The 27,229-nt window shown below is 36.1% G+C and overlaps 3 protein-coding genes across 5 annotated transcripts; 2 read left to right on the top strand and 1 right to left on the bottom strand.

Moving 5' to 3' along the window:
• Positions 1 to 4,985: 4,985 nt before the first annotated feature.
• Positions 4,986 to 7,392, top strand: LOC132183243 (protein ROOT PRIMORDIUM DEFECTIVE 1). Of its 3 annotated transcripts, none has more exons than XR_009440384.1 (3): positions 4,986 to 6,578; positions 6,765 to 6,855; positions 7,227 to 7,392. XR_009440384.1 is itself a non-coding variant. In XM_059596646.1 (2 exons), the coding sequence occupies exon 1, from the start codon at positions 5,138 to 5,140 to the stop codon at positions 6,575 to 6,577; it is 1,440 nt and encodes a 479-aa protein (XP_059452629.1). In that variant the 5' UTR covers positions 4,986 to 5,137; the 3' UTR covers position 6,578; positions 6,765 to 7,392. The 3 variants fall into 3 exon arrangements, 1 of the variants encoding a protein (XP_059452629.1); XR_009440383.1 differs by having other exon boundaries at positions 7,094 to 7,392; XM_059596646.1 differs by having other exon boundaries at positions 6,765 to 7,392.
• Positions 7,393 to 17,108: 9,716 nt separating this feature from the next.
• Positions 17,109 to 23,258, top strand: LOC132183242 (E3 ubiquitin-protein ligase XBAT33). The gene is made up of 10 exons (XM_059596644.1): positions 17,109 to 17,647; positions 17,793 to 17,852; positions 18,314 to 18,385; positions 18,621 to 18,805; positions 19,138 to 19,298; positions 19,391 to 19,449; positions 19,534 to 19,580; positions 19,667 to 19,810; positions 20,809 to 20,900; positions 22,272 to 23,258. The coding sequence occupies exons 1-10, from the start codon at positions 17,471 to 17,473 to the stop codon at positions 22,811 to 22,813; spliced, it is 1,539 nt and encodes a 512-aa protein (XP_059452627.1). The 5' UTR covers positions 17,109 to 17,470; the 3' UTR covers positions 22,814 to 23,258.
• A 2,344-nt stretch (positions 23,259 to 25,602) lies between these two features.
• LOC132183241 (CEN-like protein 1) lies at positions 25,603 to 26,828 on the bottom strand. The gene is made up of 4 exons (XM_059596643.1): positions 26,634 to 26,828; positions 26,480 to 26,541; positions 26,150 to 26,190; positions 25,603 to 25,820 (listed from the first exon to the last, which is right to left on the bottom strand). The coding sequence occupies exons 1-4, from the start codon at positions 26,820 to 26,822 to the stop codon at positions 25,603 to 25,605; spliced, it is 510 nt and encodes a 169-aa protein (XP_059452626.1). The 5' UTR covers positions 26,823 to 26,828.
• Positions 26,829 to 27,229: the final 401 nt, after the last annotated feature.

Raw genomic sequence — 27,229 nt, 5'->3', positions numbered from 1 at the left:
TCCTCTCCTCTCCCCATCGTCACCGCCGCCGACGACCACCTTCGGCCAGAACCCATTACCTGATTCCCCCACGAGAGGCAGCTCTCCCCCCCATTCCCCCCAAAATTTCCCCACTTCTCCACTGAGTACACCACCGTCCATCAACTCCCACTCAAATCCCTTTCCCCTATCGTCAACTCCACCACAGCTGATAGCTTCACCCATCCACGACAACTTCACCCTCGGTTGTGACCACCACCGATCAACGAAAATGCCATGGTAAATTATTCTTTTTTTTGTGCACTCGAGTAATTTTATATATTTGTATGTATTGTTGCGAGTATTGTATCCTACATTAAGAAAATATAAAAGAAAAGAGTACTTAATATACCTAAGTGGACCTTATCCCATTAACTTAGATAGGAGTGTTCAAACGATTATAATTGTCAGTTATTGGCTATAACCACAACCGACTTGTTGCGGTTTTTAATAACCACAACCGCCTAGGCGGTTACTGGTTATTTTATAACCGACGGTTAGTGGTTATTCAATCTAATAACCTCCTTCTTTTTTTAATGGGCTTTTTAAGTGTTTTGAGCCTTTAATGTGCTATTTTTTGGTCTTATTTTAAGGGTTTAAAGCCAAAATGTTCCAAAAAAGATGAAAAAATATGGCCAAATAAATTCTAGCCCAAAAACATGGCTAAAAAAAATAGCCCAAATCCATTAATCCAAATTCAAATGAAAAAATTAAAAAGTCAAATCCCAAATCTTGATACATATTACAAAATACAAACCAAATGGAAGCAAAGCAAATATATATATATATATATATATATATATATATATATCGGTTATAACTGCATTTCCCTACCCCTAAAACTGCTAACCGCAACCGCCCTAGTCGGTTAGCGGTTATCTGTTATCAGTTTGCGGTTATAATCGGTTATTGGTTGGCGGGTCGGTAAACACCTTTAAGCTTAGGCTTTTGGGCTAGAGTTGTGTTCAATTATGTATATTAATATACTCTTGGTAAAAACTCTAACCGCAATATGTATTATGTGTGTGTTTAGGTGTATTTATATGTATGTGTTATTGGGTCGGTGTTTTTGTTCATAAATAGGTGATAAAGTTGGCTGATATTTTTTTTTGAATTTGTGAAGATGGGATGTGCCGAGTGGTTGTTTGGATTGGTTTGGTTTGTTTTGGTTAGGAAAATATGTGAGGAGGATATGGAATGTCATTTAGCATGTTGCAGGTTGGAGTGGCAGTTGAATTCTAGGCTTTTATCGAGTTCTTACAGTTTCATAGAAGCACTACGGAGGAAATGGAATTGGGGTTCTAAGAGTTGTTATTGAATGTCCAATTCTTATTTAGTAACTGTTTAGAGAAACAAAAGCACTTTGTAAACCCATATGATTTCTGTCTTATTTGAGGCAATAGGTGTTTAAACGTTGAATGTAATTAATTACAGGAATATCCATCAATAGCATATTGGATTTGGAGGTACGTATAGTAATGAGTTTGGTTTCGGAGAGTGGCGTTGGTCTCAAAGAGTTTTGGCGACTGTACAATTTCTATTGCCTTCATTGTTCTTATTTTTATTAGATATAAGTTAGATATAACTGAATTAAAAATTTTACTTGCTAAAAGTTGTGCGCATGATTATATAAAATATTAAGTTATCAGCATTATAAAAAAACATGTCAAACTGGCAGCACTACAAAAAAAAATTGTGTCCCACCAACATCCAGCTAAACTAGTCAAAAAAATTGTTTGTCCCAGCTACATCTTTTTGCTTCTCGATCTTGCTTTACATAAAACCATTGGAATATATGACATTTATACCAGAAAACAAACACATTTGAACATTTTTAAGGTAAGAAGATTAATGAGCCCCAAGAATCATTGCTATCCTTCAACAATATATAGTTAAACTTGGAAATAGTTTTCTATAACAAAGAGATTAAGAAAGACAATAATAACAACCACTACTCAAGAGAAAAAGAAAAGTATGGGCTACAATGCATGGACAGTTCAATATGGGTAGTGGGTATCTGTGCCAAACAAAGCACAAATGGGCATGGCGTTGAGTACTTCACCAATTTGTCTCTAGAGCTTCCTTTGAAAACATTGTTCAATTGTTCCTATTCAATGCGGACTCAAAGTACCCTTCAAAGACTTATTTGCAACTGAATTTTCCGTGAATTGGTCTCTAGATCATTGAATATAGAACAAACCCATCAAAACTTTACCATGGCTTAGATACCATAATATTAAGCACTTATATTGCACCAATGTATTAAGAAAGATTTAGTAGAAAGCCATACAAATCTCACAGCTGTGCAAGCTGCCACTCTTGTTGTTCATTTTCAACATTTTAACACGCCATGGGTTCAAGTCCAATGACCTAACCTAAATTTTTTCTTAAATGCTTCTTTGTTAAACTATCATTTCTAAATAAGTACCATTTACCTTCATTCCCCCCCTCCCCCATTCCCTCACCTTTTTTTTTTTTTTAGATAAAATGTTGGAGGGGATGCCAATTGTAGCTATCCTACTTGAGCGTGATCATAGTAGCACCAACCCGCGCCGCTCAGGAGGGGCCTAGACATTGGAAACTGCAGGCGTTCCTTCAAGACCGACCGAACCATAGCTTAACACCCGCTCTACTAGGGCATCAATGAGACTCAAGGTGACTAACACTAATAGGTTAAGGGATTCTCATTGCAAGAGTTGAACCCAGGCCTTAGTGCATGCCCAACCTCATTGGGATTCCCTTGAGACCATTGAACTAACACCCTTCATAGTTTTTTTTTTTTTTTTTTTTTTTTTTTTTTTAAAGATTGGTAAGCAACTAACACTCCACGAATTCAAGTCCAATGACCTCAGCCACCCTATTAAAACTTATAGGGTTTCATTTGAGATACCATAAAACATGGGACCAAGCTAATCCACAAACTAACACAAATATGAGGCTACATCCCCTCGTAGGTTTGTAGTGCCTCCACTTCTAGTCCTACTACAAAATTAGATAATTGTATAGCTTAAAAAAGAAGCAGAAGATATATTCTCCATTCTCCCTTGAACTCCCATATGATTGCCAAAACCAACACAAATATGAGGCTAAGTTCCTCATAGAATTAGTAGTCCCTCCACTTCTAGTCCTACAAAATTAAATGCTTAGCTTCAAAAAAAAAAAAAAAACAAAGCCCCCGATCTACCATTTTCTCATCCAATATATGTGCCCAAACCATGGTTAACACATAAATGTCTCTTCAAATTCAAATGTCTACACAAATGAAATGAGTAAACATTCAATAAACCACATACTATCCTATCAGTGACATTGAACAAAAGCACAAGGCAAATACTATGTATAGAAATCAAAGCCGCATCTGATAGCTCGAGTAAAGCAACAACAATCTCATGGTGTTCAATATTGATTTGTTACAAATTAACTTTACACATGAGGGTGGGGGATTTGGGACATTCATAACCAGCAAGAAGATCTAAAATATAAGCTCACAACTGTAGAAACTAAATAAAATGGCAAGGAAATGCTTCTTCACTTTCATTCTCTTCGAGTCTAGTTGAAAAAGAATTTGCTCAAAGTAAACTACTCTCTTAATTGATATACCTGAAGTATGTCAAGACAAATGTTGCCAAACTGATCAATGTTTGGAAAGATGCAAATTGTCTCAAACTTGACTTGGGGTGGTTTGAAAGGGTAGTTGAGGGGAAAACGTAAGGAGAGCTTGTGAGATAAACCCTCACACCCATACATAGTCCCTTTCCACCCTCAATTGTGAGAATCCATGTGAAAATGCTCTCACCCTCAGGAAACTATGATACTCCAAGATCTCCTCCATTCATCTGCAGAAACAAACGCTATTAGAGAACAGAGAACACCGGCCAAGAAAAGCATAACATGAAAGAGAAGGCAGACAAAATTATTCGCTTTTTCGTTCAATTGATGACAGCATTCTTATCTAGTTATGAGCCAGCCCGTTAAAATTCGGCAATTGATGACAGCACGCCGGAGTTCCCAATAATATCACTACTCAAACTTGGTAATTTTGACACGGCCTTACACAAAACTAGCGAGTTTAGATTTATCTTAAACGGGTTTAGGTCGTAAACAGTTAACCCGTCTATATTGCTCTTAATGGGGGTGACCGCCAGACCCATTTATTTATTTTTTCTTTTTTTCATTATTTTTAATTTTTTTTTTTTTTTTTTTTTTAAACTTGAAAAAACAGTGAAACATAAACTTAAAAATTTTCTCTCCTCTCTCTTTCTGAGTCATGCCGCCTCCCACTCCCAAAGACTCATTTCTCATTTTTCTCCCTCATGGCCTCACCCTCAGTTTCTCTCCTCTCTCTCTATCTCTTGTGCCGCCGACATCGCTTCTCCCTCTATCTCTCGCGCCGATGACGGAATCCAATTTGTATTTGTAAATTGTAATGATGATGTAGTTTTTTTTTTTTTTTTTTTTTGGTTATTTGATTAGAAAATTAAGCTTATTAACTATTAAGTGATTTGGTGCTAACCTGATAGGAATTTAATTTTAAAAGATAATTGTTAAAACTATTATTATTTCATTAAATAAATAAATAAATAAAATTACTTTTTAAGTTAAACGGGTCGTGCCGATCCGACCCGACCCATTATTTTAAACGGGTCTCACGGGTCATGTCGAGTGACCCGTGAAAATTGCCGTGTCGTGTCTGGTGAGACCGACCCGTTAACTAAACGAGTTGTGTTTAGGCGTACCTTAAATGGGTCATCGGTCATAAACGGGTCGTGCCGACCCGACCCGACTCATTATTTTAAACGGGTCTCACGGTTCATGTCGAGTGACCCGTGAAAATTGCCGTGTCGTGTCTGGTGAGACCGACCCGTTAACTAAACGAGTTGTGTTTAGGCATACCTTAAATGGGTCATCGGTCATAAACGGGTCAACCCGCATACCCCTTTTTGCCAGCCCTGACAGCAGATATGCTTCCCTTCCTGTTTTCATATCTTTCTCAAAACTCTCCGTGCAATGTAGCAATAACCCTTAAACCCTCAAAACCCAGAACCTAAAGAAAAGAAAATGCTTTCCTCCTCCCCAATGTCTATAAATCCTAATCCTAAGAAACCCTGAACCTCAAAAAATGATCCTCCTCATCAATCTCTTCATGCACAAAACCTCAACCCTCAAACCCCTTCTACCATCCCTCCTCTCAAACTTGTCTCTCACCAGGCAGATGTCCCAGTCCACCTCCATCCCCAAGAAGCTCCAGCGCGTACGTGACCATGGCTACGACAACTACATGGAGATCGAGAAGAAGACTCGCAAGGTCCTCAAGTTCCAGGAACTCATCCTCTCCCTGCCCAACCAAACCCTCCCCATCTCTCGCCTCGACCTCCTCGCTCGCCGCCTCGGCTTCAAACTACACCAGTCCGGCGGTTTCGTCCTCAAATTCCCTCACGTTTTCGAAATTTACGAGCACCCGGTTCAGAGAATCCTCTACATTCGATTGTCCCGGAAGGCCCTCTTGCAAATTGAGCAAGAAAAGCAGGCTCTCCACGCTCAAATCCCCGACGCCGTGACCCGCCTCCGGAAGCTTGTGATGATGTCCAATACGGGTCGGCTACGCCTCGAACACGTGCGCATTGCCAGGAAAGCGTTCGGCTTGCCTGACGATTTCGAGCACTCGGTAATTCTCAATCACCCTCAATATTTTAGATTGTTTGATGCTAGAGAGACTAGGAATAAGTACATTGAGATTGTTGAGAGGGATGAGAGTTTAGCGGTATGCGCGATAGAGAGAGCTAGAGAGAGAGAGTATAGGGAGAAAGGGATTGATGCCGAGGATATACGGTTTTCGTTTATCGTGAATTTCCCACCCGGGTTTAAGATTGGCAAGTATTATAGGATTGCGGTGTGGAAATGGCAAAGGGTTCCGTATTGGTCGCCTTATGAGGATGTGTCAGGGTATGATTTGAGGTCATTAGAGGCGCAGAAGCGAATGGAGAAGAGGGCCGTGGCAACAATTCATGAATTGCTGTCATTGACAGTGGAGAAGAAGATTACGTTGGAGAGGATTGCACATTTCAGGTTGGCAATGAATTTGCCGAAGAAATTGAAGGACTTCCTTCTTCAGCATCAGGGAATATTTTATATTTCAACAAGGGGGAACCATGGGAAGCTGCATACAGTTTTTCTTAGGGAGGCATACAAGAGGGGTGAGTTGATAGAGCCAAATGATTTATATTTGGCACGTAGGAAGCTGGCTGATTTGGTCTTGTTGAGCCCGAGAAAGGCAAATTTGGATAGGGAATTGGTTAATTATAGGAGAGATAGAGAAGATGAAATAGAGCACAATAGAAGCAAGTTTGTCGAGAATGATTTTCGAAATTTTGCGGTTGAGGACAATGTTGGGAAAGATGGGGAGGGGGAGGATGATTTGGACATGCATATGGGTTCTCCCATTCCTATCCCGAGCTCGAACTCAAGTTTGGATCTTGTTGTAGGAAGAAATGGGATTGGTGGCACCCCATTGCCAATGGGACTTGGATCTGGTGACTCTTGTGGATGCACTGATGGATGAGGTGTGCTATCTAACCCTTTGTGCCTTTATGGATTAATTTTTTATGGGGATTTTTCATTTGCTGCAAGAATATGATTTTTTGTCCCTGGTTGTTGTTTCATTACAATGATATCTTAATTATAGAAATTTTCTTCCAAATATTGTTGTACGTAAACTTAATCTACATTGATGTTTCACTTGACATTAGCCAAGAAAGTACAATAGCAAATCCCTTGGTGAGCTGTAGGAGACTTCCTTCTGGCTTTGTTGTGCAAGATATGTCCAATGGTTACTCCAAGGTAATTGTAAATGTGGATTGCTTGTTATTCATAGCATTTTCTGGATGTTTATTGTGCTTTCCTGGAATGCTATAACACCTGCTTTGCACATATTTAATGAGAGTGTTAAAAGCATTTTTTGAGCTTAAATTATGGGCACTTGGACTCCCAGTCCCAACCCACCTTGACTTGTGCTTCCAAGTATTTAACTTTTGTTTTCTATCACTCACTAAATTTTGCTATTTATGAAATATAATAGGGGTTTACCAAAGACTGTGGACCTTTTATTAGTATTTTACTGAAGAAGATGCTTCCTCAGTGTTATTATTTTATACCATTCGAACTTCAATGCTGACATTGGTTAGAGTCTGTACTTGATTACTCTACTGCAGCTCTTTGAGATGAGCAAGTCAAGGGCATCGAGCAAACTTCAATATTAGTCTAAGGCTCTTGTACTTTTTTAACGTCTTGTATATGTGATATTTGATAAACTATTTGTGCAATTAACCTTGGAACTTTCAATCTTTGTTCTATAAACTATACATTTGATGCTTCTATTCCTCACTCTTGCTGCAAATTGACAACCTTGAAAAGTGTAGCTAATTCGTACAAAAGCAACAACAATGTTGATTCCTTAGTTGTTAATGAGTCCCTCTCTTCAGATTCTATAGAAATAAGTGAGCATATTTTACAGTTTTACTATCAACTTTATTAAGAACAATTCAGTTGGTAGCCAAAGTTGGATGGTCTATCTTTCAATTCTATTAGTGTAGAGGAGGTTATGTAGTTGGAAGGAGCTTTTGAGGAGAGTGAAATTCTTGAGTTGCTGAGAGCTATAAATGTTGATAAGGTCCTGAGGCCCTGATTGCTGTTCTATGACTTTTTTCCATACTGGTTGGGAGGTCCTTAAAGAGGATATCACAAATGTCTTTCAAGAGTTTCATCTTCGAGGGAAGTTTGAAAAAAAGTCTCCATGCAACTTTTATTTCCCTTATCCCTTGGAAAACTAGGGCCGTGGATATTAAGGACTTTCGTCCTATTAGGCTATTTTTTCTATCTTTTGTTTTATGTTCTCAAGTCAAAGACATTAACAAACAACCTAACACACAAAACTGTTTTCTCCTTTATGTTACATCATAACGCTTTTTTAAACAACCTCCCCCCTCTTCCTGAATGAAAAAAAAAAAAAAAAAAAAAATCATAGCCTTGGTCTTGTGGGTGGTGTTTATTATTAAATCATCTCTAAAGTCCTATCCAACAGGTTGAAAAAAATGACGAAGAAATTTATTTCCAGATCTCATAATGCGTTCATTAGGGGGTGACAGATTTTATATTTGGCTCTTATAGCTAATGAATGTCTTAATAGTTGAATTAGATCAGGATAACCTGGTGTGCTCTGTAAATTAGACTTAGAGAAGGCTTATGATGATGTTAACTGGGATTTTCTTTGGTATTTGTCGAGGAAATGTGGCTTGAGGAGAAATGTAGAGTTTGGATAGCTCACTTTATTTCTACAATGCATTTCTTCGTGATGATTAATGGCTCTCCTTTTGGATTCTTTAATTTAATAGCCTTGGGGCCTAAGACAAGGGACCCTTTTTCTCCTCTATTATTTGTGGCTGTTATAGAAGCTTTGAGTAGAATGTTGTCTGCCAGTGGATAGGGAGCTCTTATCAGGTTTCTCGGTGGGGTCTAGAAATACCGACGAGCTCCTAGTGTCTCTTGTCTTGTTTGCAGATGATGCTTTGATCTTTTGCGAGGCAAATCCAAACCATATCTATCATTTGTGTTGCCTCTTATGTTTTGAAGCTATCTTAGGGTTGAAGATTAACTTATCTAAATTAGAGTTAGTCTTCGTTGGCGTTGTAGATGATGTTGGTGGTTTAGCTCGTATCCTTGGTGGTAGGGTGTCCTCTTGTTTGCCAGGGTGTCCTCTTGTTTGCCTTCATAGTTTTTGGGTCTTCCTTTGGGAACTTCATACAAGGCCAAGTGAATATAGGATGGTATTGTTGAAAAAATGGAACGTTATTTGTTGAGCTGGAAAAGGCTTTATTTGTTGATCAGTGGTAGGCCGACACTGATTAAAATCACTTTTTCTAATTTGCTCACCTATTATTTGTCGTCTTTCCCATCATCGTAGGTGTTGCTAATCAGATTGACAAACTTCAGAGGAATTTTCTGTGAGGTGGAATCGGTGATTTGGGGGTTTGACACTTGATTTAGTTTAACCAAGTTGTCTTGAGGAAATGGTTATGGCGTTTCGCCACATATAGGGAAGCTTTGTGGAAATCGATAGTGGAAACCAATTGGCAAATATGATAGCATGAGGAGAGCTTGGCAGTCTAAAAAGGTTGTTGGGCCCTCGGAGGTGGGGGTGTGGAAAAACATTAGGAGGGCGTTTGACTGCAAATTGGCTTTCATTTTCTAATTGCTTGTGAGATAATACTGTTAGGAGTCTTGACTAACCCAGCATTATGGAGGTCACTTTAGTATAATGGCCAAACCAATATAGTAGCTGATTAAACATGCTCTTGAATTAGGGACAGCACAGAACCAGTTTTTATCAGAGACTTGAAATAAATTTATTAGGGCTGGAACCTTTATTGTCATAACTTTTGCAAGGGCTTTTTTAGTGTGCATTGGTGGGCTTTCATAAACTTCTTGTCCTCCACTATAGTTGGTGAAGATTGTCTCTCTCTCTCTCTCTCTGCTATCTTTCACAGTGAGCTGGAAGCAATTAAGGTGGAATAAAAGCAAAACAATTAAAAACACTTTGTTGGTCCAAAATAAATAAAGCACTATTTGGATAAGCTTGCACCCATAACTATAGGATGGGGTTACTAAGAAGAGTATGCAAGTTAGGTTAAGATTACCCCTCTCCCTCTCTCCCATATTGAATAAAATAAAAAATAAAAATAAAATAAAATAAAATAAAAAGTTAGGTTAAGATTAGGTGGATATGATATTAAGCTTTAATCATATCCATCCGAAACAATTCCTGCCCACATTAACCAATCTTTGATTCAAAGGTTGTCAATGTCATTCACTGGTGGTCCCTATTACTCATTGCACCAGATGGCCTAAAAATGTTTGATCTCGTAACCCAAATTTAAATTTAGGGGAAAAATATAAAAAATTAAAATTAAAAAAAAATAAAAATAAAAAAAAAATAAAAAAAAAAAACTCACAAACTATCGGTCGTTTTTTTAAAGAGTTTCACGATGTTCAAAAGGTGCTAAAGTAGCCCATCAAACTACCATAGTGTGTCAAAAAGGCCACATTTTTTTATATTCCAGTAATACTCTTATTCTTTTAACAACTAAAATAAAATAAAATAACTAAAAAATGAAATTAAAAAAAAAAAAAAAAAAAGGAAAGGGGCGGCTTTCCTTTATTTTATTTTTTTAGTTATATATATATATATAAGAATGACATGTGTTGCCATTTTTATTGGCGTTGACATCACATTTAACAGAATTCGTCATATTTTTTAACAGAATTTGACTCTATGGACTAAATTTTTTTTTTTTTTTTAGAATATCATAGAAAGCTTTTATTTTACTTTCATACGATATAAAACAATTTGTAATTTAGACCAACTACAGTGACTAATTATTTATTTATTCCAAAAAACTCTTTTTTTTTTTTTTGTTGTATATATTCGCCCATTGTTTTTTTTTTCTTTTTAAAAAATTGTTTTTCTTTAATTATTTAATTGTTTAAATTTTTAAAATAATATGGATATTATAGGAATATTAAAAAAATAAATAAATAAGTGGCCTTTTTGATACATTTTGGTAGTTTGATGGACTACTTTAGTACCTTTTAAACATTGTAAGACTATCGCGAACGGCTATTAGTTTGTGAAGTTTTTTTATATTTTTCCCTAAATTTAGATCAAACCAATTTGCATCTCCTTTACAAAACAAATGCAACTATAACTTAAGACTAATGTTAAATATTACATTTTCATCCTATTGAGTTGATATAATCATTAGTCTTTGATTTTTTTTTTTTTTTTTTTTTTTAACAAGACTTATGGGGACTGTCAGAGCAGTCCAGTGAAATGAGGGTGTAATATGTAGTTTTTACTCTAGTGTTCTTGCTAGCTAGCCAAAATGGTTAGGTTACGGTTTTGTAAGTGTTTTCTCGTGTGTGTGTGTGTGTGTGTGTTTTTTTTTTTTTTTTTTTTGCCCTTTCAAGTTTGGATGTATTATAGCCGTATCCACAGTCTAATAATTCAAACGGTTGTCCTAACCGTTGAGACAACTTTTCTAAAATTTTGTGACCTACTATACAACATCGTTTGAATGCTCTAATGTAATCCCGTTGGGACGATGCATGGACTATTTGGACCGCACATGTAAATTTTAAAATAACAAGTATTTTGAAAAATCAAAAATTTTCTACGCCCTTAGTTGAGCATTTTGTACTAGTTGGTTCACATTAGACGCAGATTATATATACCATGGATGAGTCTATGAAATTTTGTTCATGTATTTGATTTGTGAGCTAGCTGCTGTATTTTGGTGATAAAATTCTTGTGGATTTCCACAAGTTAACCTACTAGCTATAGTGAGAGGGAGCTTGTTTTGGTATGTATTAGGGATTAGAGAGCACTAATGAAATCTGCTTAACCATCCCCACCCCCCCACCAAAAAAAAAAAAAAAAAAAAAATCCATTCTCTATGGAAATCAAGGTCGAGTAATTAATTATGAGACCTAGAATATATTTTTAGAAATCTAGAATAAGTTCGCGAGAATGCTATATTGCAAAATGGATTTTAAAATTAATAAGTAGGTAAAAACTTTGAATTTCCTTAATAATATATTTTTATTTTTATATTTATTTGTAATAGAGCTTGTAAAAGTATACGTAAAGGTCACAGTCCGACCAATTTAATTAAATAGATCAAACTTTTCAACTCTATCTCTTTAATTTTTTATTAGGTTTATATCGAATTCGAGGGTTATGTCAAAAATTGTCTGTCATGATGTCGCATGTCAGATTTTGGTTGTATCAAAACATGAATATAAGATTATATAAATTAACCATAACTCAACTCATTTAATTAAACGGGTTGACTTTTCAACCTCATTTAATTTTGTGTTGAGTTCATAAATCGTGTCAAAAATTGTCAATTCTATTTATTTTAAACATGTCAGAAGCACATATTTTAAATCTTAATCATAAAATAAATAATATCAATTTCAAATGCAATGAAAATGGTCGTATTCCATAGAGACTCTAGATATTTTGTAGTAGAAAATTAAATGAAATTTAATTAATGTGAGTGATGCCACCAAATCCAACAAGCGTAAAGTTAATTGATCGACCTTTTTTTATAATAATAGCCGTCTAATAATGGTGAAGAAGCAGCATTCCATGAACCAGTTAAGAAACCATCATCGTCTCTGTCAATTCTTGGCTCCATGTCATATTATTTGTCGTCCAAAACAGAGTGACACATACTCGATGATTGGGCTTTGGATTTCAACGATGAGACCATTTTGGTTTTTCCTACACAAAGGGCAATTACAACCAGATTCAATGCATGAGTTTTATATAGAGTTTTTATTACAATATCTAGTAACGACAACTTTTCTATTTTCCTTTTTTCACTTTTAGTTTTTGAAAATGATTTTCGTTTTTACATTTTATAAATTATTTTTTGAGTTTGAGTTTTTCATTTTCAAACAGTCAGACTACCACCGGAGTTCACTAGACCATTAGATCCTCCCGCCAGAGTTCTCCAAACCTTTTACAGAAAATCATAGGTTGTTTTTTGCATTCGCTCATTTTCGTATGATCCAAACATAAGAAAATATTTTTCAAAAAAAAATCATTTTTTTATTATCAGTTGATGAGACTCCGTGCTGATTGACAGGCGACAGCTGTCCCGCCGTTTCCTTACATACATACATGATTCATCGGTGATGCGTCAACACATATGTTGACATTCTTGCTATAATATACAATACTGGGACCCATTAATATATATATTAATTAGAAATGGATTAAAAAAATAATTTCTAACATGTTACGAAATGCAACGCAGACAAGATTCGTCTAAACCCTGAATTAAATTAACAAGTAATCCGCTTGGGCAGCTGGGGTTTGACTTGGAAAGCCATGATGTGAGGGAACCAATAAGAGCAAATTATATATATATATATATATATATATATATATATATATAGTTGTCGTTATCTATATACTCGTATGCTTTTGCCTGGATTCTAAATTCACTACAGTATTTTAATTAGAGCTCGGATTCCAAATTTCAATATGAAATGGAAAACGAAAGGATAAATCGTAAGATGAAATGACATTTTAATTATATCCAATCAGCATCAAATCTTTTAATTTCCCCCTCAATAAGATAGCTTGGTTTCCTTAATTTACCATATAATGTATAACCTTGTCCGGTGTTCATTAAGGGTGTCAATTTATGTTCGTGTGTCGGATTTAAGTTGTATTAAGGTAAAATTATATAAACTAATTCTAATTTGAACTTAATTAGACGGGTCAGACCTCTTAATTCATAATCAATTTTCAACTTACAACTTTAATTAAATATCATGATCTATCAAAATAACGACATCGGTCATATTTACAAATTACGATGTACAACCCACAATACCCTCGAAGCTCATGTCTAACGCCTACTCCGATTGCTCATCATCTGCATTAATACCCTCTATAAAATAAAATTTTACAAGTGAAAAGTGAGTCAATAATGTAACGCTCAACATTTATACCAAATTATTTTTCTGCATTTGTAAATTACATGAGGTGCTATTGCAACAGAAAATAGATCAAGCTGTAACTGTAATAATAAAATAGCTTTAACTAAAAATTCATAATTACAATTATTCACATGTCTTATACAATTATGTTCCATATGTACAATCTACTGTTACATTTATATTTGTTCACACTTTTTAAAATTATATTTACAATCAAAAGATAACGTTGCTATACAGTTTGACAATTTTATTGGTGGAACAGAGTTCATAGTTCAATAAGTAATTATAATCGACATGTTGTATATGTGCACTTGAGCCCTTTTCAACATGTTCAATATGACCATGTTCAATGTCCTCTCTCTCGTTCAACCGAAAAGGGTAGTGCTCACCACCCTGCTCAACTAGGTCACCACTAACTAACACCAAACAGATTGAGTTGCTGAATGTTCTCCCCCATTCAACTTGAAAGGTCGAGCATACCACCTTGCTCAACTAAGGTTCCACTGTTTAAACCCATACAGATTGGGTTTCTTAAACGCACCACCCCGTTCAATCTTGGTCATCAAATGATTAATTTCAATTGAATTTGGCACATTGAGCGTATTACAATCCCTAATCGAAATGGGCTTGCCTTGGGTTAACATTCGTACTAACACCTTTTTTTTCTTACTAGCATAAAACTATTTCTTTGAAAACTAGTTTTAAAAACTCTCTTTGTACTCTGTATACCCTTCATATATTTCTTTTGAAAACCTTGTTCTCAATCATATTGCAACTATATGGTATAAAGAGTTGTCTCATATCCATAATTAATACTATGCATGATAAAACATTAATATCATCCTTGGTAAACAAATTACTTAGAAGATGCAGGTAAAATCAACTATCAAGAAATTTTATTTACACATGGTAAAGGCATTACTTGTTGCTCTTAAACCTTTACTAACTTTTACTCTGTATTACGTGCCCATCTACAACACATTATGTTCATTAGTTAGGACTAATCCTTCTTTAAAAACCCTAACACTTCATCTAGTCCTTAAAACAATATCTTTCCTCAAGAGAACTCAAATTTTTTTAACTTCTAAATTTATCTCATTTGAACGGCTAGCGATTGAGCATTGAATAAGACATTTTGTTACTATCTCGTTCAAACAAACCCTATCTCATTTGAACAAGAATTTCTTGTCTTGAAATTTTCAACGTAAAAGTCATTCTGAGTCCAAATTTTCTCATCACCAATCTTGTCATTCATATCATATAATCATAATAACCGATTATGCATTCCAAAGTACCTAATATAGTAATGTACCATCAAATTATTCATTTGAATTAAAAACCCAATTTCCCGTTTTATTTGTTGTATAATAATTCTATTGAAATTTAAGCATCATAACCTCTAATGTGTTAACATAATCAACATTTAATTGATAGAACCTAATCATAACTTAAATAAATGGAGAGAGAATTGGACAAAATCTTTACCTATATGATCTTTCTTTAATATTTATGTTTCCTTTAATCTCTCAAAGCTCCTCTGTCTTTCTCTCGCTTCAAGTACTTTCTAAAATCTCTCTCTAGGTGTTAGAAGACAAAGGAATGAGAATTTTGCAAATTCACATCTCAAAGGGTTGGTATTTAAATAGGCGGCTTATTCGAACAAACACGATAGCCATCTAAGCATCGAGTTTCCACCTTGGCTAATTTTGTGTGTGACACGTGTATGATTCGAACGTGACTTGTTTCGTTCAAACGAGAACATTTTTTTAGCTATTAAGAAATTCTCTAACATGTGACACGTTGCTTTCGACTTAACACGTGGAATTTGACTTGATAATCTCATACTTGAACCGGGATGCTTCTAATATTACCTTTGCAAATGTAATTGCTGTTATTATACTTATTTTGTTTGCTTTTTTCTAAATGAAAAGCTTTAAAAATTTATAAGAGTGGTGATTTTTCAAGCACATTCTTTAACCAAGTATGTGGCTTCTTCCTTTGTATTTGGAATCATTTCACAATATCTCTAGAGCAAGAGTGGAAAGGCTTGTAACCATTTATATATATATATATATATATATATATATATATATAAAAGAGACATATTTTATAATAAAAAGGTGTAGTGAAGAAACTAAATATTGGTAAATGACCACGTATTGCATTCCTTGCTTCCCTCCCAAGTGCCGCATTGCCCCGTTTCACGCGCCAATTGCCGCCCACACCCACCCCCTCAAGCTCCCCAGCCAAACTGCACCTAATCTTACGTAAAGCTCGAGGCAAATTAATTGATGAGGTAATTCTTAGGTCTGAAAACTCACACCTTTTGACGTGAGTTCCATGTACCAACCGTCCAATCTCGCTCGTTGCACTGGCTTCTTCTGGGCCGTTGATATCTCCGACGCTAAGGATCCCGTTTACGCATGATTATATCGTGTTCCGTGAAGTAGGTGATCGATCTCTTTTGAGAAAACAAGGGTCACTAGCGCCTCAACAACCTTTTTAGGCTTTCAAGACACAAGTTCCTGTTAAGTGGGTCTTATGTCCTACTGTCCTAGGGTTCCGGACATTTTAGAGTCATATGGTCCTTATCCGTTTTCATCAATGGGCTCGTGTATTTATTTATTTGATTTATTATTATTATTATTATTATTATTTTTATTTTTTTTTTCTGAATGGGAGAGATTGTGATGTGGTGTCATAAGTCCTAAATTATTATCTTTTTTAAATTATTGCATTAATTTAACCAACTTCCGTGCGTATGCACCTCATTTTAGTGGTTGTAATTATGTTTTCAAATTGCATCTAGTGTTGGATATAAAATTATATATGTCAGTTTTAATTTGATCTATTTAATTTATACTCATCAAATCTTATCTTGTTAATTTTGTGTTAGAAACACGAGTTGTGTCTAAAATTGCTAGGTCTTTTATTAGGTGTCGAGTTCGACCTATTTTATAAGTTAATTATAACTTGACTTATTTTATTAAATAAGATAAATCTTTTAGTCTTAACTCGTTAATTTTATATTATGTTCATTATGGATCGTATCAACCCTACATCACAGCTTCAAAATCCAGTCGTACAATAAAATAGCCAAAGATGTATATGATATTCTTAGAATTTTGTTTACTAATGTGTTTTTTTTTTTTTTTTTTAAGTGTTATAATGTTACATAAATGGGTTTTATAGTTTAGATTGTTTTGTTAAGATTTTTATTTAATAAAATAAAAGAAGAAAAAAGGGGTCCTTTTACTCATTTATCACGCAAAGGATACGAGTCAACTCATGGGTGATGTTTAAGTTGTCCTAATTTGCCATCTCATTATCCAACTTGGAAAGTGGGAACCCTGATGAATGCCCACGTTCCTGAACCGTACCCACCACCCACCCACAAAGTGAGAAGAGAGCCCACGTCAGGCTCAGGCTCAGGCTCAGGCCCAGCCAAAACGGACAAAAACAAAAAAAAATTACATAAATAAATAAAAAACAAAACAGGAGGAAAAATGGAAAAGGTAAAGTTTTTGGCCTTTTCCCTTGGTGTTTTATCTTTCAGTTGCAAAACAGTCGGTACCTGCTCGTGTCCCTGAAGGCTGAAACAAGACCACCACCATCACCAACAACTGCAGCAACCCTGAACATTCACGTACGAACACGGAGTGGGGGGGAGAGTCCACGTCATCATCTCCAGCTCCTCACCCAAATCCAAACGTCTTGTATTTGTTTTTTCCTTTTTTTTCTTTTTTTTTTTTCTGTCTTTGAATTTGGTGTACGACGGTTGACCTAATACTGATAGATTCGTTGCCATACGAAACTCAATTCACTCGAACGGATACATACCACAAACACGCGCATTAGGGAGAGAGAGAGAGAGAGAGAGAGAGAGATGGGCAACTCATTTGGGTGCTCTGCGTCCGGCGAGAGGCTGGTATCGGCCGCTCGAGACGGCGATTTGATTGAGGCCAAGATGCTGTTGGATTGCAACCCATGCCTCGCCAAGTACTCTACCTTCGGTGGCCTCAATTCTCCTCTCCATTTCGCTGCCGCTAAGGGCCACAACGAGGTGCTTTCCCTTTTTCATTTTCCATCTCTCTTGTAGCAGTTGCCCGTTAATTTTTATTTTTATTTTTATTTTTGTTCTTTTCTGGCTATCATTTTTCTTATTGTTTTTAATTTGTATTCTTTTGGGTGTGTGCGCGTTTGAATAGATTGTGACGTTGTTGCTTGAGAATGGAGCTGATGTGAATTCGAGGAATTACTGTGGCCAGGTACGAGATTCGGTGGTTTTCTCATCTGGGTTCTGTTCTATATTGCTGATTCTTTGTTAGATAATATCTAGTTTTGCATTTAAATATTTGGGTTTTTCATTTTGATTTTGAGCGCGCTTTGGGACATGGGTGTGGATATTCTAGAGCAGATATGAGTTTGCTGGCTTTGCTATTTTTTAGTCTGGCTAATTTCGCATTAGTATTAGATAAAATTGTGTGCTAGCAAACGCTGCTATCAGAAGGATTTGGTAGCTTGAATTATGCTCTTCAATAAGCAACCAATTAATGGATCTGTTGAATCTGGTTCATTAGAGAGCATTGACATGAAAAGTTACTGAATCAATTAAGAGCAAAATTTGGGCAACCCATTAATCTAAACTAAGATGATTGATGTTCCCACTGATTTTGTGAATATGACGCTTGTCATTTCTGTGACCCTTTACTTGCATTTGTATTTGAAGACGGCGTTGATGCAAGCGTGTAGATATGGGCACTGGGAAGTGGTGCAGACTCTTCTTCTCTTCAGATGCAATGTGAGTTTAGTTCATATATTTGTTCTTCGACAATCTTTTCTGTTTTACATATTTTTCTTTTTTTGTAAGCTTCCTAGCATAATCCTAAGCCCCCATGTGGCTGGTCAGAGTCAATTTGGGATGAAATGATTTTATCCTTAAAGTCCTTTCTTTTTTCTCATATGTGATGTCACTTTTCAAGAATAAATTGAATGTGACCCATTGTTTTGAACATTTTCTTTTTCACTTATTACAGGTTACTAGAGCAGATTATCTTAGTGGGAGGACAGCTCTCCATTTTGCAGCCGTAAGTGGCCACGCTAGGTGTATAAGGCTCGTTGTGGCTGACTTTGTTTCAAGTGCTCCGTATGAAGCCATACATGCACATACAGGTGGTGATAGAGGTGATGGCATAGATGTAAAGAACAAATACGACCAAAGGTTTGGGGCTTGAACTGATACATTAAATACATAGATACTGCCACGATGAACATGAAAAATGAGTTCATTCCTGTTTGTAAATATTCAAAAGCCTAAATGCTCTGTTAACAATAGAAGACTGCGTACTGAATGGGAACATAAATGAAAAATGGCTTACATGAATTCTTGCTGGAAGAATTATAACATAGACATTTGAATAGAATTTTTATTTTCCTCATTGGACAAGCTGTCATCAGATAAGATATTTGCCCAGTCATGTCTATTATAGATTCTACATAGCATTCCATCTATACATTTTATTTCTGCTATTTATTTATTTTTGTCCAGTGCAGTGCGCTGTCCAAGTTTGTAAATAAAGCAGCTGATGGTGGTATCACTGCTCTTCACATGGCTGCATTGAATGGGTATTTTGATTGTGTACAACTCCTACTTGACCTTCATGCAAATGTTTCGGCTGTAACATTTCACTATGGAACGTCCATGGATTTGATAGGTATGCTCTGTGTTTAAGTTTGGTAGCTTTTGTATCTTGGATGGTTGTTTCGTGATCATGCTTCAGACTGAAGAAGAAGTACATCTTTGCAGGAGCTGGAAGCACTCCATTGCACTATGCTGCTTGCGGGGGTAATTTGAAATGCTGTCAGGCAAGATTATATGAGCCTTGTGGGTTTTTGAACATATTTGTGGTATCTATTGAATTTGAGATGATGGTGTTCTTTCTTCTTCAGATCCTCCTTGCAAGAGGCGCCTCTAGGATCACCTTGAATTGCAACGGGTAGAGTATCTGGGTCTTCTGGTGTTAACTCATGGTATTAGTTCATCTATGTGACAAGAGTGAAGAAAATTTGTCTATTCTTGCAGGTGGCTTCCTATTGATGTTGCCAGGATGTGGGGGCGCCATTGGCTTGAATCACTGCTAGCACCCAATTCTGACTCAGCACTACCAACATTCCCTCCGTCTAATTACCTATCGCTGCCTCTCTTGAGTGTCCTTAACATAGCAAGGTAATATTAAATTTAATTATGGCTTCTGAAGGATCTTATCACTTTGAAAGTGGTGCTGTAGTAAAGAAATCACAGAAGTTTGACATGGAATGCTTAGCTTTGTAGAGGTTACCTTGGTTTTGGCTGGATGTCAGCTCATGGTTTTCACTGGGTTACTGGCTATTATTTTGTAAAATCCATAACTGTATACACTTGATGTGTTTGAAAGAAAGTGAACTAGATGAGTAGTTAATATTGAGTGGAATTCTTCTTTATGTGAGTAGTATAAGGCACATATGATGGGTGGCAGTGTCTAACGCCTCCTTTTTGAGTATGTTGTTGATATATAAGGATTTGAGATCTGTCAAAGAAATGCTTCTTCTTACAATGAACTAAAGGATTTCTCCCTGTTGAGGTTTGACACTCATGGTTTCTGCCACTAGGTGGAATCTTTGTTGTTTTTTTTTTTTTTTTTTTTTTTTTTTTTTACCCAAAAATAAAACCTTTTTTTTTAGCAGAGATGTCACTTGACATTCAAGCAGGAAAGGTTGCAATTTGCAAACCATGCAGTTTCTTTTGTTTGCAGGTATTAGCTTAACCATGTTGTCTGCTATCGCTTGATGCATATTGTTTCTGCAGTTTAAATAAGTCTATAAAGTCTTCTTACTAGTTTACCATGCAAATCTGAAACAGTTGTTTACCATTTTCTTTAAATAAAGAAGTAACATGACAGAAAGGTCATGGAAACCCAACTAAATTCAAATGCATTAATTTGTTCTACTTAAGCTTGTAATTCTAATATGTGTTTTGAACTTATTTTTTAGAAAATTGAAAATCCTTTTGTATCACTTTTTTGGGATTGGGAGGGGGTTTTAATTGAATTCTAGACTATATCTTTTGTTTCTTGTAAATACCTGCGAAAGCAGGGTGCTCTTCACCTGTGTGGACCCCAATTTTGTAATGGTGCAGCTCACTTAATGATAATGAAAATGACATGACGCTTGTGAAATGCTCTGCAGAGATTGCGGACTGCAGTCGTCAACAACCTCCTCTGATGACACTGATGTCTGTGCTGTTTGCTTGGAGAGAGCATGTTCTGTAGCTGCTGAAGGTCTATTCCCTCTCTTTTGTGCGCATCTGTGCTTGTGTGTGTGTGTGTGTTGAGAAGTAGATATTTATTCATCTCTACTCTTTTTTCTTCTTTTTTATTTTTCCTGTTCCTTTCTCTTTTTCTGTTTTCATGATTCTATACTATATGATTTGTTCTTATTTTTTTCATTTTTTGTTTTTGTAGCCAGAACATATCCGAATGCTAAGTCATCAGCGTTTTAAATTTAAAATAATAGTAGTCAAGTTTAGCAGTGTCAACTGGTATTTTGGTTCTTTCTCCTGGAGTTAAATCCCTATGTGGTTTACTCGAGGCCGAATTATGATGGTGAAGCATAGGGATACAGATTAACGTTGCAGTTTCTATTTCTTTCAAATACCTCAGTGAAGGTTAGATCTTTCTTAAGATAGACAAGTGAGTTCATCAACAAGGTTGGCTAATCTCTAGCTGGCCAGCTGTTTGGTACTAATTGGAAATGAATAAAATTGACTTAATGACTTCTCACTCATGGATGAGTTTGGAAAGCTATTTATTTGCAGCATGAGTTCTTGATGGTGGCAATTCACGAACATTATTGATAAGCTAGACATGTTAAGAATATTGAAGCAAATGGTAGCCTTAGTTTGCTAGTCACAGAACTTGATTCGTCTTGCCAAAGGTACCCATGATGTTATGAAGAAAGGAAATTGCCCATAAAAAAATATGGTTGTGATGAGATGCAGAAAGATAGAAACGAAGATTAGATGAGGCAAAGTTGTCCGAGATGGTTTGGTCATGTGTGACAAAGACCTATAATTGGATCACTATGAAAGAATTATTTGATCTGTTTAAGGTGCATAAAGTGGACAAAGAACAAAAAATCTAGAACGATGTGACTGAAGAAGTGAGAAAGAACTCATCAAAGAAGATGAATGGAGAAGAATGGTTCATTAGCTGACCCCCATTAATTGGGACTAGGGCTTAGTTGAGTTGAGTTGATATGTTTATGAATGATATATATTAGAAACAGTGAAGATGAGCACGGTGCTCCTCTTTTGCTGATTCATTTTCTTTAGACTTCTTGTCTGTGAAATATGAGCATGAAGCTAGCTATCACTTCTTACAAAGGTTTACCTATGACCAGTGTACCCTTCACTACCATTGGTGTCCTTCATTATTGAGAGAGATGCAGAGTAAATTTTCCTCTTTACATGATTTTCCAAAACTTTTTTATGGATTAGTTGTTGAAACATTGAAACTTACTATAGAGTTCTTTAATTCCATAAAGTCGATCACCTTGGACAAAGTAATTTTTCTCTATTTTTCATATGGGTTTCCTTCCAATTACTTGGTATGACACTTTTAACTTATCTATTGGTGTATATATGATTTCAGGATGTGGGCATGAGCTTTGCGCAAAATGTGCTCTCTATCTTTGCTCCACAAGCAACATTCCTTCTGAATTGGTTGGTCCACCTGGGTCCATTCCATGCCCTCTATGTAGATATGGAATTATCTCTTTCGTCAAGTTGCCTGGTTCCCAAGTGAAAGAAAATAAACTACATATGTCCCTTGGCCTCTGTACCCCTTGCATGCTTCACCCACGTGAACCCGACCATCCATCTCCAGCTCGTACGCCAGAGATCCGAAAGAATCGTGTGGCTTCGGTTTCTTCAGATCTATTCTGTCCGGTCACTTGTAGCCCATTTCCATCTGTTACCATTCCTTTATGCACCTGCAATGATGGTCCATGCCCATCATTTGAACCGCGGGAGGTAGAAATACAAGATGAATCGCCACGCCGCTCACAAGCAACAACAATGGAACATGATAAAATGGAAGGGCCGAGACTGGAGAGAACCAGTTGTTCAAGCATGTTTTGGGGCAGAAGAAGCTGCAGCAGAGAGCATCAGTGCAATTCTGAAATAAATGCTTAACAAGATTGGTTGCTGGATGGTCTCTTCCATTCTTCTCTGATGATAGAATTTTTTATTAACGACAGTGCTGTCCAAGGTTGTTGTGTTTGATCTCATCTTCCCAAAAAATGAAGAATATACATGATTCCATGTTTGCACCCGGTATTTGTTCGGCTGGCTACATGGTGACAGGCATTTTGACCACATTCTCGATTGTTTTTAAGGTATTTACAGGGCTTATGAAATTTGTATGTTGGGAACTTGGGCTTGTAATTGATTTGTGATTGAAGGTCGTGAAAGAGCAGAGTTTTTTTTCTTTCTTTCCAAGAAATGTACGAATGATCGTAAATAGTGTTTTTGTAGAGTAATCTGTTCGTAAATTTGATTTTGTGAAGCGAGAAAATGAGTTGCTGGGTTCAGAGTGGTTTATTCCATTATTGCTAGCATATATAGCTTTTGCCTTCGACATCTTCAATCAAGTAACAACATAGTAGCTCAGTATAGGCAAGATCAGAAGAAGAATTAGTTAGAATACAGAGAAAGCTCGATCTGGTTGAAAGAATTGCAGTGGACAAACCTATATGTGTAATTTGTAAGAGCATTCCCAATGGAAGAGCCAAATATTACTTTTATCTAAAATGACTCTTCAAATGTTTAAAAAATCTCCTACATTGAATTAGCCAAAAGAAAATGTAAAATAAATATTTGATTGGAAGAGCTAAAAAAAAAGTTAAATGTAGCGACACTTTTCAAGTGAGCTATTTTATTTTTCATTGTTTCTCTCACATGTTTTCTCTTTTTCTCAAATATTTTTCTACTTTTTCTCTGCATGTTTTTTTTTCCCAAAATTTTTCCCATTTTTCCTCTCATATGTTCTCTTTTTCCAAATTTTCTTACTTTTAATAATATTTTAATAGAATAGATAGAAATATAGCTAATCGGATGTAGAGACATTTAAAAATGGCTTAGCTAAACTAGATAAAAGTGAGTTTTTAGAAGCTATTTTACATAAAAATATGGCTCATCTATTGTGAATGCTCTAAGGAATTCATTCCCAACATGGAAAGCTCTTCGAATTAAGCGTAGGACTTAAAAGAATTTCCTAAATGGGTCCTCTGCCCATTGAAAAGACTCAACAAAGCTAGAGCCATGGCTCCTCCGGCAGACACGAGAAGACTTTGGAAATGCTCCATATGCCTGTATATAAGGCTTATGGTATACAATTTCACTACCTTACACACTATCACTAATACTCTCACCTGACCAGAGACCTCCCCCTCTAGCCCTCTGAGGTCGGCGGTTTTTTAATGTCTTCTATATTTTTTGCAGACAGAGCTCTTCTCTAGAAGGTAGCTTGAGGCTATTATTGGTTCCATACACTAACACTAAGCATGCCGAAGTTAAAGAGAATATTACATGTACTTTCAAGTACTTACTCCTTGACGTAACAGTGAAAAATTACCATTACTATATTATATACAGATTATTTCGTTCAAAAATTAATTGTGATTTTTACTATCATGTTAAAGAGTTAACACACGAACAGGGGCAGACTACCCTTGGGCTTGGGAGGCCACAAGCTAAGGGATGGTCCCCCAAAAAAAAATTTTACATTCTAGTTCCACCCCTGCACACGAAAGTACATGTTGAGTTACATGGTAGAAACTGGTGTGATTCTTTTTGCTATTCCAAGACATGCATTTATATTGTAGAATGCAATTAAAAAAACAGCTTAACTAATGGGGAGAGATTTGCTGAATTTGGGGTTATAGGGGAGGAGACACATTATGCTCTTTCTGCAGAGGGTGTATGAAAGAACTGCAGACGAGTGAATAAAGCCGTTAATCAGGTTTGGTTCAAAGGAGTCTCTAAATGTCTGTCTGAATTGTTTGACTTATAAAATGATGCTGATTCAATTAATTAATTAATTAAATTAAATTAACTCCCATTAAACAAAATTAGCCTTTATTTAAAAGTCGATTCTCCGCTCATTACACACGTCTTCTAATTTTCCATTCTCGACAGTCCAAAGCCAAGAATAAGAATTTCAACTCAAATCCAATTTAATTAAATGGCGTCAAGCATCCTTTATAAGATGTACATCACTGAATTTCACAAATTCGTTATAATGGGATTTTATTGGACACAATTGATAATGACCTTCATACTAATTATATATTCCAAAAAATTCCCTGGAAGAAAAATATATATATATAAAAAATCCAAAGAAAAAGTAAAACCATGACACGTTTTAGTGGGAGCGTTTGGCAAACCCCTCCATCATCCCCTTATTACTGTTCATGTACAATTTCTCCAAAAAAAATTAACATAAAAACATTATTCTTTTAAAAAAACTTTTTTATATCACATTATTTTTTTTTTATATCGTATTATTCACTTTTTAATATAAAAAATGCACATCAATTGTTTTTAGCTAAATAAGACAGGAAAAAAAGGAGTTGCCAAACTCATCACATTATCACAATATTCTTGGAACACTCTTATCATTGCATGCCACGTACACACTAGTTGGAAACCTATCATCGACCAAATCCTTAAAGAAACCTAAAAAAAGTGATCATGGGACCCCTGATGTCCCAAAACCTCAATAAAGGAAAAACAGTATCTAGTACAGCACGGCCTATATACTGCAACCATGGTGATCGATAATACAATACCGACAAGATGGAAAATGAAAAAGAAAGGAAAAAACAAGCTTTTATTATGGGTGATGGAGGAGGAAGAGGAAGGAGGAAGACCCATCTATTTTGATGTTATTCGATTTCTTCATCAATATTGCTTTGATTGATTCATCTTCTTCTTGCAGCGGTTTCTCTCTGGGCATTGAAGTAGACTGCAGCCACTGGCAGGCCCAAACCATTTTCTTCTGAGAATCTTCTGGTGTTGAAATGGTCTCTTGTTGCAGGAGCCCTCACTGTCTGCCTTCGTCCCTGCTTGAACAAGATGAACACGTACCTGTGGATGCCAACTACTGGCTTCGGGGTCTCATACGCCACCGTTTCGTTTCCTGTTTAAACAAATTTATTCTAAATCCTTCATTTTAAGTAATAACCATTCCACAATTTTAAAAAAATTCACATTTTTACTCTCACACTTTTAAGTATATTTACTCCCCAACATAAAATATATTGAAAACCACCATTAAATTTTGGACGATTTATTATTTAATTTTGAATTCAATAATAATTTTTACTAATACGTTAAGGAGTATACACTTAAAAGTAGAAGTGTGTAGCATTTCTCTTCAACAATTAGTGCGGATGTGGGAATATAATACAATAAGAACTAGCTAGGGTTAGCATAAAAGTAGGGAGAGGGGCATTAGTGAAAACTCACCAAAAGAAACATCAGTTGTACCAGGAATGTTTGTGACCATCCTGAAAGATTTAATAAAGTCAGAGTTCAACGACACATATTCCAGACTAAAGGATCTTCGTACAGTAATTATTTGACTGAATTGTTAGTAATTTGAACAAATAATTATATGAAAAAATCATGTGAGACTCGTCTACTCAAATAAATTTTGAGCTGTCCAGCTACTTATCCGAGGAAGTGAGTCTTCACATTACATGTTCAAATTGTTAGCAATTCGAATAAATAATTGTTGTAAATCCCAATCCTATTGAAGGCGGGGCACAAAAAGGACTAGGGCTTGATGATACAAACCAGTGGAGATGTTCTCTTAAATATGGATCACTAGGGCTTGGAGCATCTGGGTCTGTCATAATCTTAAAAGACAAGAAAGAAGACAATTAAAGTTGACATAGCAAGCATTGTAGAATAGATTGTAATACAACATATATAATTGTTTTGAACTCACTAGTGTATAAGCAGTCCTCATGTCGTTCCCACCAATCTCTACACGAGGTTTAGAAACAATGACACAAGGCATGAGCTCATGGCCATTGGAAACTTGCTTGTTAGAGCTGTAAGTCACATTCATTCCAACACTTGGGCTGAAAATGTCCACCACCTCTCCCACCACTCTCCCAATAGTCAGTGGTTCCATGAGCCTAGCTAGCTTGACAGAACCAGAGAGAGAGAGGGGGAGAGAGAGAGAGAGAGAGAATACGGAGAAGTGCTAATTAATTTGTGGTATTAATGTTGGCGCAATGGGTTTTATAGGCACAAGGAAACATTAGAAGCTGAGAAAGAACCGATGCTTTGGAGATAGCTAGGCTAGGCTAGGTTGCCTATTTAGGGAAAGGACATGTGTCTTAGGCTTCCAAACTGATCAAATACTGTCTCTTATCAAGAATGTGGAAAGATGAGGTTAGAGAAGAGGGTAATTTGCTGAGTTTGTACGAAGATATCCCTGTTATGCAATATTTTATGTCTGTCATGCATGCAGAATCTAACATGTCTTTCGCCAATTGGTAAACGATGGCTGGGAATGGAGAATACAACTTTTTTTTT

This window comes from Corylus avellana, chromosome ca5 (genome assembly GCF_901000735.1).
Source record: "Corylus avellana chromosome ca5, CavTom2PMs-1.0".
Classification (NCBI taxonomy): Eukaryota; Viridiplantae; Streptophyta; class Magnoliopsida; order Fagales; family Betulaceae; genus Corylus; species Corylus avellana.
Note: the sequence above shows the minus strand (reverse complement) of the source record. Positions and strands in the feature narration are given on the sequence as shown.